This window comes from Sardina pilchardus, chromosome 1 (assembly GCF_963854185.1).
Source record: "Sardina pilchardus chromosome 1, fSarPil1.1, whole genome shotgun sequence".
Lineage (NCBI taxonomy): Eukaryota > Metazoa > Chordata > Actinopteri > Clupeiformes > Clupeidae > Sardina > Sardina pilchardus.
This window is the reverse complement of record NC_084994.1, coordinates 3,079,898-3,092,194: the sequence shown is the minus strand read 5'-3', so window position 1 is coordinate 3,092,194 and position 12,297 is coordinate 3,079,898. Positions and strand designations below refer to the sequence as shown.

General features: G+C 41.3%; 1 protein-coding gene across 1 annotated transcript; it reads left to right on the top strand.

Moving 5' to 3' along the window:
• Window positions 1-3,100: 3,100 nt before the first annotated feature.
• On the top strand, window positions 3,101-8,216 carry LOC134075551 (NACHT, LRR and PYD domains-containing protein 3-like; the record flags this gene model as incomplete). Its single annotated transcript, XM_062530866.1, has 6 exons — window positions 3,101-3,111; window positions 4,914-4,996; window positions 5,413-6,729; window positions 6,796-7,261; window positions 7,493-7,663; window positions 8,060-8,216. Coding segments are annotated over exons 1-6 (2,205 nt in total), but the record flags the coding sequence as incomplete, so codon positions are not given.
• Between the last annotated feature and the right edge of the window lie 4,081 nt (window positions 8,217-12,297).

Below are 12,297 nucleotides of genomic sequence, written 5' to 3'. Positions count from 1 at the left end.
AAGATGATAGATAGATAGATAGATAGATAGATAGATACTTTATTGATCCCCAAGGGGAAATTCAAGGTCCCAGCACTTAAGACACCACACACAACATACAATACAATGTAAACAGGAAAATAAAAAGCAAATCAACAAATCAACATGACTAAAGGAGCAGTAAAATACTATAGATAAGATGTGCATGAATGTACTGAGGATTGGTACTGTGATTAGGGTGACCAGATTTGAGTTTGCAAAAAAGAGGACACTTCAGCGGGGGGGGGGGGGGGGGGGGGTATTTGGGTATTTGGGTCACATAGGCTATGCACCTATGAACACGTACATTCATACAATTGTGTCAACATACATGGTGATATGATAATGAGCTTTATTGGCCGGCCCAACACTAACAGAAAAACACTGCCTCAAAAGGCTATTTTGTAGTTGAAAGTTTTAAATGTGCAAAAACAAACTATGAATTTGTAGGCTATACAATGTAAAGTATAGTCACAACAATGGTAAAACAAAAATAATTAAAAAAATAAAACCTAATTGCACAAAATGAGACATTTTCAAAGTTGAAAAGTTGTCCAATGGCTGATACTTTTCAGTCCTCCTAAACTGCCTGCTTTGCATTGATCTCGACCGAGACGAAAACATGGAAATTACGTTTCAATTCGTCAGTGAACTTGCACTTGCGTTTCGGCATGGCTGAAGACGCCGGATAGTTTTGCGCGTTGCCAGTGGTAAACAAGGAAGTGTGTGCTGATGATGTGAATAACCAATTAAATGTTTAGGCCGAGAATATCAACCAATGACGGTAGCTCTAAGGTCAGGCTCTATACTTCAACTCAATGCAAAGCGAACTGTAGGGGGAGGGCGTGATTAGCCTACTATGTGAATGAAAGAGAGCAATGCAAATTCGGTGAAAACACGTTAGGCTAGAATAACAAAATCCCGGACGATTCTGAAATTCCGCCCGGACACATTTTTAGGTTTCAAAAAGAGGACATGTCTGGGCAAAAGAGGACGTCTGGTCACCCTAACTGTGATCCAATATGAGGTGTGTGTCAAGTTGGTAGTGCAAATAAGTCCAACAGTGCAACAGTGCAAGATAGCGGGTCATGTACAGTATGCGGTGACACATGAAACAAGAGGTAAAGCTGCATGTGTCTCATGTCCATTCCCAGAGAGACTCTCCCACTGCTGCTAGGATGAGTGTCTCTCAGGAGAGAGAGGAGGCTGCAGGTCCCAGTAAAACACCCAGACCAGAGTCTGCAGCACACAGCTGTGTGCAACAAAGCAGCAAAGCAACACACTCTGATGGAGGGTAAGTGAATCTACAGATGCAGTACACATCATACCCCCCCAGCAAAATCACGTTCAAAAGTCGTTGAAAAGACGTCTTTCCAAGTCGTCGAAACAACGGCCCAGTTTGGTTTAAAAGTGAAAGGTTAAACGACGTCTTTTCCGGTCGTTGAAAAGACGTTCATGGAAAGACGCCTTTTCAACGTTTATATCTGGTTGAAACCATGTCTTGTTTAGGTGCTGCCATGGACCTATTTTCAACCAGAATATTGCTGTTATATATTAATTTATAAGCCTATATTATCCTATTATAGGCTTTTAAATAATGTGCATTAAGCACTATTTACTATAGTCCGGCAGTCAAATGCCATAATTTAAGTGAACCTGGTTTTGTCTACTAGATTCTGCAAAAATTCCGACAAAACCAGGTCTGACCCCGGTTGGTTGCAACCTGACCCCAGTGGCTGGTCTGGTCTGCCAAAAGCGCACGAGAACCGTAAAGGAAAACTTCACTTTTGTAGGTGAAAGGTTTTTTTTTTTGCAGAATCTAGAAGACTAGGGGTACCTCTTTAAGATTTAAGAGGGTGCCTGGTGATATCCCTTGGGCAATTTACTATATTAAGCCTTTCTTGTTCAATGTGTTGACTTTAAGGTGGATATACTACAGGTGAATAGGGTAAAAAAAATAACAAGCAGATACAGTATCACTATGACACTTCACCAGTTGATTACTTGATCTCAGGTTCATGGCCCATGCGCTTACTCGCTACCCTACACAATTTCTAGTTCAAGCGATGGACTACTAATATTTGTCTATCTTCTGGTTGCTAGGTGACTGTAAACAAACTCGTAATTCTTGATTTTGCTTACAAACGGACGGTTTTACCCGTTCACTGAACAAGTTTATGGGAATTTAGCACCACGTTTCCATCAAAAAGATTGTTTTTAAAATCCTAACTTGTTAGATTTAGGTAGGCCATCCCATCTGTTTCTGCATGCATTACAGGTTTGGGTGCAAATAAGAAAATGCCTCCATTCCACTATTTACACCCGGGTGCAAATAATCAATCCGAAATATGTTTTCTCACTCTGTGAAAAGAAAATCTACAAATTGTGCGTCCTTGTCCTTTATATTGATGAGGAAACAAGCGGAGGTTAGGCTCCAGATCCGGCCGCCTTGTTTTGTTTTCGATCGATGCTCTCTGTGTGCACAAGTACAAATCGGAAAACAGCGACGGAAACTCGCAGATGTAGACTCAAGCACTTGTATCAATTCACTTGTAGTCGTGCAAGACTTTTATTAATGAGAAAATATTTCACAGATGCACAACTTCTGTTGCATTAGTTCACATTTGGGTTTACAAATGCACAAATGTTGTGCATGTTCTCAGACTATGTAACACGGATGTGCGAATGTGTTTTGCCCCAATCGTTGCAGTGTAAATGGGGCAAAAGGCTCGAGGGGATGAGGCCAGGAACTTGTGATGCACAGGTGAGAATTCGTGTATCTGTAAAACGGTTTTGTGAACTTGTAAAACGGATTCGTGAACCCGTAGCCCTATTTTGTGTTAATAAGGTATGAAAAAAATATGTACAACTTCAAATGTACGGTTACACATTTGTGACTTTAGTGTGCGAATGCGAAATCTGCAGTTAAATGTGCTCCTGACTCGTGTCTCAGACTGACCGGCCGGTCGCCAGTCATGGCCGATCACGTGAAAATCGGCCGATTCTGGTCACCAGCCAATCTATCGGTGCATCTCTTCTACTCATCAGTGTCAAAGTAAAGGTCTAACCTGCTCTCCTAACGATGAACATCAGGTAAATCTGTATGTTGTGTTTAGAAAACAACATCATAAGCTCATTTACTCAATGAGTTGATGTTAAAGAGAAACTATGCAGGATTGGCGATTTCATCTCCGGTTTCGGTTTCGCTTTTCGTTTTCGCTCGTTTTATGCTTGCATATTTCTCTTCAGAGCTTCCCCTACAGCTTTAGCGTGTATATTTATACATCTATAGGCTATATATATATATTTATAAATTGCAAGTGTGGTTCTTCTTGTTCCGTACGCGTCTCAGACTTCCAGATGTAAACACGGAGCGATCGTCTCCTGCAGAAACTGCAAGGTTGCAATAGCGGATAGGGACACTGGGGGCGGGAGGAAATCTTACTGTTTTCGATGAAACTGGTCAGTCAAGCAAAACAACGATTTCTAAGCGATTTTATGACTATGAAAAAGTTGCATAGGGTCTCTTTAATCCATTTCTTGTGTAACCAGCCCACAGACACACAGACCTCCATCTCCAGGATGGACAACATATATATATGTGTGTTTTAATAAAACAACAGCACACGGTATTTTTATTTATGTAACCAGCCCACAGACACACAGACCTCCATCTCCAGTGCCCAGCTGTGTGTCCATAAAGAGTGAGAAGTCCATTGGTGATATGCCCACCTTCAGCAGTGAACCAGTTCCATCAGGTCTAGAGTGAGTAGTTAGCAGTCTGTGGTTTTTATAGGATACAAGCTATTTAGAAATGTCACTAACATACAATAACACACGCACACAGACACAGACACAGACACAGACACACACACAGACTGTTGGATGAGATGAGATGGTTGAGATAAGTTAAGAAAAGTAAATGTAAGAACTCTTAGCTTCTCATTAGTGACAAAGTAAAGTTCTTACCTGCTCTCCTAAGGATGGACACCATATACATCTGTATGTGTTTAGAAAGCAACAACATAATTATGCTTATTTACTCAATGAGTTGATGTTAATCAGTTTCTTGTGTCTCAGCCCACAGACACACAGACCTCCATCTCCAGTGCCCAGCTGTGTGTCCATAAAGAGTGAGAAGTCCATTGGTGATATGCCCACCTTCAGCAGTGAACCAGTTCCATCAGGTCTAGAGTGAGTAGTTATCAGTCTGTAGTTTTTATAGGCTACACACCATTTAGAAATGTTATTAACATACAATACCACACACACACACACACACACTGTGGAAATACATAATTACATAATTACAACATAATTATGCTTATTTACTCAATACGTTGATGTTAATCAGTTTCTTGTGTCTCCTTATGTAACCAGCCCACAGACACACAGACCTCCATCTCCAGTGCCCAGCTGTGTGTCCATGAAGAGTGATCAGTCCATTGGTGATATGCCCTTCTTCAGCAGTGAACCAGTTCCATCAGGTCTAGAGTGAGTAGTTATCAGTCTGTAGACATGTCAGTCACATGTCATTCTACAGACACAGACAAACACTGACACAACAATAAAAGTGAATGCAAAAGCTCATAGCTTTGCATGGTTTGTGTTGTGTTTTAGTTCTAATGTCCAAATTGAAGATGGTCATTAAAGCTTGACGGCTGAATCAGGATTGGTGATTAAATGAAATTCCAATTCTAACTTATTATTCAAATTTACTAGTGGTCTGGTCCTTCTGTCTTTTGTGGAATGGATCCTTTAAATCTCTATTCTATTCTGAAAACAGACACAAGTGCAGCTAAAATAAAGAGGCATAGTGCACATTATAATCAGTAGATTATCTAAGGAGCAATTAGTGCATCAGTCCAAGTGTTGTTTGTCTGATGTCCCTGCAGGTTAAGGGCTGAACTGACCCAGGATCTAGGACCCAGGAGACACCTGCACACTGGACATACACCAGGCAGAAAGGGGGAACTAGGTGAGAATACATTTTGGATTTGATCAGGTGTTCTGAAAAGTAAAGTAATGGATTCAAACTGATCTCAGGGCCTACATTTCAGTGTGGGATTGTGGGTATGGTGCTTAATTTGCAGACACACACACACACACACACACACACGCACACACACACCCACACACCCACACACACACAGGCACGCACACGAGCACATACAGAACATCTCTCTCCCTCTCTCCCTGTGTTATTCTGCTTGTGAGGGACTGAACATTTTAAGCCCTGTGAACAACAACAAATATACCTATGTATTTATTATTATTTATTAGTGCTTGTGGATGTAGGCCTATTTGTAGTGAGTTTGTGAGTATGAATGGATTGTTTTTATTATGGACTTTTATGATGACTTTTGAATTACTTGTTTTGTCATTTTCAAACAGATGAGGACCTGAGGAGAGTTATAAAGAATCACAAAGCCAGTCTGAAGAGGAGGTTTGAGAACATCTCTGAAGGCATCATCAAACCAGGAGCTGAGATACTCCTCAATAAGATCTACACAGAGCTCTACATCACAGGAGGAGAGAGTGAAGGGGTGAATAAGGAACATGAGGTTTGGCAGGTAGAGTCAGCGTCCAGATCTCAATCCACAGAGGACACACCAATCAACTGCAACGACATCTTCAAGCCCTTACTTGGACAGGAGAAGCACATCAGAACTGTGATGACCAAAGGTGTAGCTGGAATTGGAAAAACTGTCTCAGTGCAAAAGTTCATTCTTGATTGGACAGATGGGGTAGCCAATCATGATGTAGATTTTATGTTTCCTCTTTCTTTCCGTGAGCTTAATTTAGTCAGAGGTGATCAGTATAGTCTTCACAGGCTCCTGCTTGAATTCCAACCTGAGCTGAAGGAGCTAAATGATGGTGAAGGATACAAAGACTGTCAGGTTTTGTTCATCTTTGATGGTTTGGATGAGAGTCGGTTGACTCTGGATCTGGAACAGATCAGTAAGTTGTCTGATGTGAAAGAAACATCATCAGTGGATGTTGTGATGACGAGCCTCATTCAGGGAACTCTACTTCCATCTGCACTCATCTGGATAACCTCACGACCAGCTGCAGCCAGTCAGATTCCTGATAAGTACATTGACCAGGTAACAGAAGTACGAGGATTCAATGACCCACAGAAGGAAGAATACTTCAGGAAGAGAATCAGTAATGAGAGTCAGGCCAGCAGAATCATCTCACACATTCAGACATCCAGGAGTCTCCATATTATGTGCCACATTCCAGTCTTTTGTTGGATTGCAGCTACTGTACTTCAGAAGATGCTGGAAAATAACATCAAAGACATTCCCAAAACACTGACTGAAATGTTCATACACTTCTTGCTCATCCAAACCACAAGAAAGGATCAGAAGTATCAGAGTGGATCTGGAAAAGATACAAAGAAACTTCTGGAATCTCAGAGGAACATTTTACTGAAGCTGGCAGAACTGGCTTTCAAGAATCTAGAGAATGGCAACCTCATGTTTTATGAGGAAGACCTGAGAGAGTGTGGCATTGATGTCAGTGAAGTCTCAGTGTACTCTGGCATGTGCACTGAGATCTTCAAGACAGAAAATGTGGAATCTCAAAAGAAGAAGGTCTACTGCTTTGTGCATCTGAGTGTCCAGGAGTTTCTGGCAGCTGTGTTTGTGTTTCACTCGTATTTGGAGGAGAACCATGAGGCATTGGAATCCCTCTTCAGTGATGAGCGTAGAAATGAACTCAATCCATCAAGGTTATATTCTTTTCAATCAGCACTAAGATTAAAACCTCAAGACAACTTACATGTCTTACTTAAGAGTGCAGTTGATAAGGCTTTGGAGAGCCAGAACGGACACCTGGATCTCTTCCTTCGCTTCCTTATGGGCATTTCTGTGGAGAGCAATCACAGACTTCTGCAAGGTCTACTGAGCAACACACACAACAGTTCTCACAGTATTAAGGAAACATGTCAGTACATGAAGAAGCTGAACAGAGAAGGTCTCTCTCCTGAACGATGCATCAATCTTTTCCACTGCTTATTTGAAATGAATGATGATTCCATGCACAAAGAAATTCAGACATACTTGTCTTCACCAAAGAACATCAAACAGAAGTTATCTCCTGCCCACTGTTCAGCACTGGCCCACATGCTTCTGATGTGTGAGGATGTGCTGGAGGAGATTGAGCTGAAGAAATACAACACATCAGATGAGGGACGCAGGAGACTGCTCCCAGCTGTGAGGTGCTGCAGAAAGGCACAGTGAGTTTCTGATGGAGAGACTGTGCTAGTTATAGTGTCTAAATATAATGTTGAAGTCACTAGTCTACTACCACCCGGGGTGAACCCAGACTAACCTGTTAGCAAATTTGAATTTGGAATTTTTCAGTCTGGAAAAAAAGATGATTACTTGCAAAAGATCACTCGATGGTGCTGATTGTGTCCCATTTATCCATTTCTGCAATTCTTTTATTTTTTCACATTGTTATGCAGACTTGCTGGATGCAAACTCTCAGAGAAGTCCTGTGGAATTGTGGCTGCTGTTCTACAGTCACCAAACTCCCTGATAGAGCTGGACCTGAGTCACAATGACCTGGGAGATTCTGGAATCTATCTTCTCTCTAAGGGACTGTCTAGTCCCCACTGCAATATGCAGACCTTAAGGTTGGTGTTAGTCAGACATGTCTTTGTAAAGGAATAATATTATGCCTAGCATAGCCATAGCACGTTATGGTTTGGTTGGTGTTTTATATGTTTCTTTAGGCCTGTCCACGCCAAGTCCAATTTTTCGGATGAAATATTCTCAAGAAATTATTATTATTATTATTATTATTATTATTAAAATTAAATTAAGCATATTCATAGTTGTTGATGATGTGCCATAAAGTGACACTTTTGTTATTAAATTGCTTATATTTATTCAATTCTGTCGTGTGTGTGTGTGTGGGGGCATGGAAATTACCTGCAAAAGATCACTTGATGGTGCTGATGTATCGGGGCACCTTGTATCCCATTTATCCATCTCTGTAATATTTTATCCTTTCTCATGTTGTTATGCAGACTTGCTGAATGCAAACTCTCAGAGAAGTCCTGTGGAATTGTGGCTGCTGTTCTACAGTCACCAAACTCCCTGATAGAGCTGGACCTGAGTCACAATGATCTGGGAGATTCTGGAGTCCATCTTCTCTCTAAGGGACTGTCTAGTCTCCACTGCAAACTGCAGACATTAAGGTTGGTGTTAGACAGACATGTCTTTTTAAAGGACTAGCGCAGCACATTATGGTTTGGTTGGTGTTTTATATGTGTCTTTAGACCTGTACACACCAAGTCCAATCGGAACTAACTCTCACTCTCTCTCTTTCTCTCTCACTCAGGCTCAGTAAGTGTGATATCTCAGATGAAGGTTATGTTTGTTTGGCTCTGGCTCTGATGTTAAACCCCTCCTGTGTGAGAGAGCTGGATGTGAACAACAATCATTCTGGAGAATCAGCACAGAAGCTGTTATCTGCTACACTGGAGGATCCTCACCACAAAGTTGAAGCACTTCAGTATGTACTCTAGAGTTGAATGACGTGCAAAATATCTCTCGATTTATCAGGGCATCCTGTATCCCATTTATCCATCTCTGTAATATTTGATCTTTTCTCATGTTGTTATGCAGACTTGCTGAATGCAAACTCTCAGAGAAGTCCTGTGGAATTGTGGCTGCTGTTCTACAGTCACCAAACTCCCTGATAGAGCTGGACCTGAGTCACAATGACCTGGGAGATTCTGGAGTCCATCTTCTCTCTAAGGGACTGTCTAGTCCCCACTGCAAACTGCAGACGTTAAGGTTGGTGTTAATCAGACATAAGGATTATTGTTATGACTAGCATAGCACATGGTTTGGTTGGTGTTTTATTTGTCTTAAAATGACACTTCACTAATTAGCATTAAGCTTTGTATCTTTAGAAAACCAGTCATGTTTTTGAATGGTCGTGCATCATTCCCTCAGTTTGCCTTGAGACGGGAGAATTATGGATGTCAATGTTGGACTTCCTGCTTTCAATGATGTAAAAATTGTAATTTTACATAATTGAAAGCAGGAGGTCCTATATCTTTGTCGAGTAGGTGAAACTACAATTTCCTCATTTTTCCAAGGGGGGGGCGCTATGGGTGGGACTTCAATTGAAACTAAAATATATAGCCGCCATCTTTGTTGGAAGCTAAGCTACCATGCTAGGCTCCCGGTCTGTGGAGAAAGCTGATAAGTAACTACAATTTGATATTAAATACTAAATCATTTAATGCTGATATTGAAACTGATGGGATGGGGATTCTGAATATCTGGTATGTGAATTTGATGCACAAGATTACCTGTACGAGCCGTAATACAGCATAGAACAGCAGGCCTACATCAAGGCCTCCATCAAGGCCTGCAGCAAGCCTGGCTGTCGATTAGGATCACTAGCTGTCGATTAGGAGTCTTTGCCCGGGCTGGTTCAAGCTAGGATGGACTAGCTTTCACAAGGTCAGTTAGCCTAATGTTATTCACAAGTTATTGCACAAATAGTATTAGCAATACTAATACTTGTGAAAGGTTGGGTATTCTAGCATATGCTGTCAATTTACGGGACATTTCACATAGATTATGTCAAATTAACGTTAATTGTTTTGCTAATACCTTTTGAAGAACAGCAACATTGATATATGGCCACAAGATTACAATGATCGTTATAATTTTAGAATCGTTATTAATGCCAAAATGTTACATTAATTAGTCCTTCTGTGTATTTGTCTACTTCCTGGTGGGTGGCTTGGTAAGGCAGTGAAAGGCAGGGAATTCAGGGAGTTGTTGGCTTTTATCCACATAACCCAAAAGCACATTTCAGGCTTTTTTCTCCCATCTCAGGGGAAAATGAGGGAATGATGCACGACCATTCAAAAATATGACTGGGTTTCTAACAATATAAAGCTTAATGCAAATGGGTGAAATATTCCTTTAAGGCCTGCACACAAGTCAAATTTTTCGAACAAAACATTCACTCAAAATTAAGCATAGTAGGATTGTCCATACTTGCAAAAGCCCAGTCCAATTCCAGGTAGCAAAAATTGTGCGGGCCGAACTCGGCCCGATTAAATCGAGCGCTCAGCTGTATTGCTTTGTAAGCCCCCGCTCCCAATCCAGTTCATTGTCTGGGTTTTACTGATTTCCATTCTGTCAAGTTAATACTAAAATTGCTAAGCAGTTGTTTATACAAGATATAGGCCTAATCTGCATATAAATCATAGACAGTTCAAGTTTAAAGCATTTTTGTTGGACCATCACAACATTCATGTAAAACCATCAAGGGGTTCAAATACTTTGAAACATTTAACTTTAGTCCACTGCATTTGAATTTGAAACTTACAGATGGTACGGGTTGAGAATGCTCCTTTCTTTCCCGCACATCGGAACTCCCGAAGCATCGGGAAAACTGCAACCGCAAGGGGGCAACATAGACCGCCCTAATAATATGAAGGTTCGGCTCATGGAAAAACCCGAGGACACCGCGCTGGTGACAAGCGGAGAAAAGAGACATAACGCTCGGCATGTTAGATTGCAGTTGCAGAGTTTTCGAATGTTTACAGCCTACCTCACAGCTCTCTCACTCGACGTAGCCTATAACTCAGTCAGTCCAGCAGAGATGCCAGAGCAACGTTTTGGTCAATGGAGAGGGAGAGAAATGCTCCGCGTATCCGTTATAACGCACAAAACTTTGTTATGCCAGCTCTATACATAACAATAGCTGCCGCGCGCTCTCCCCGGCCTCCATTTAAACTAAGGGCAAACCCATTCATTCATGCCCCAAAAATTATTGTCAGTAAGGATAGGTCATATTACCAAATGGCGAACCTCGAAAATTATTTAGGATATAGAGCCGTGTCCATTACGCACTACAGTTATTTTTTAGGCTATTGTTTTATTTGAGTGTTTTTGTCTACCATGGCAAACATAGTTGAAACGTTCGCTCTAAACTTATGTATTTCCAATCGGCTTTCACAATCAGCTACAGCTGCGCTGATGATCACCATGAAAACTTGCAATGTCTATACAGAACTGCTTTCACTTCCCCGAGTCGCGAACGCAACAGGCACAACAATATACCGATATTTAGCAAACACATGTATTTCCAGCTCTCAAAACCGATGAGGTCCAGATCTCAGTGGCCTCGTAGCTGCCTACAGCCATGCATAGTAAGCCTAATGATAGCCTTGCCAAATAAGTCATCAGTCACACACCCCTAATTGCGGGGTTGACCTGTTCCTTTCACACTGAGCCCCGATGAAAACAACCTCCTTGGCGGAGATAATAATTAGGCCTATCAAATTAAAAGCACACTACGACAGGTATGTGTGATCACGCAACACAAGAGAGCATTTAGCGATGGGACAGTTGTGAATGAGTGCTTAACACCCTGGAGTCTAAATACCCCCCGGGGGATTTGAAAAACACATCTCAATCTCTGCTTTTATCATATTACACCATTAGAAACCTTTAATCAACTCGTTTTCAAATATATAGCCTATGTTTTAAGAGAATATGGCAATGATAATGGCACTTTGTAAAAACAACAAATTCTTAGGATTTGTCCTCTCACCTGCAGCAGGCCCATTCAAAAGCCCATCCACCTCATTTGCATTTGAAAGAGCCAATCACTAAAGTGACACATTTAGTCTGGAAAAAGTAGCAGGCTAGCCTACTTTATGAGTTTTTTTGACCCCTCTAATAAATTGCTTATAGGCCTACTACGATATGGAGGAAGGGCTGCCTAACTGTTCCCCCTAAGAGTTTTTTCATAAGATAAAATGTTTACGCTATTTAAGTTTAGGATTTGGTAGACAAGACAACCTCGGAAAAGTTCTTCAGATAAACATTTTTTTATTGAATTAAAGGAAAGAAAATGTATCACCGGGGTTTCGGGGCTTGCGAAGGCATTCGTTGATCTTATCGATGCAGTCCTTGCGGCCACTTCTCCCCATCGTAGGAAACTTTCTGTTTAGTGTTGACAACACAAAGGCCTTCACGTTGTATGGCAGTGCTTGCTTGCCCTTCGATCCATCCCAGTTGGTGGTTTTGCACCTGTCCCTGAGTTATAGTCTATATGAGTAAGCGCTTATGCTCTAACCGCATAATAAAAGAAGCACCTGCATTCCACAGCAGTGCTTATGGCAAGGCTATTAACACCTGTCACTGAGCTATGGACAAGCAGTTATGCTCGAAAATTATCATAATAACAGACACACCTAATTGTATGGCTCTATGTTTAAACACATAA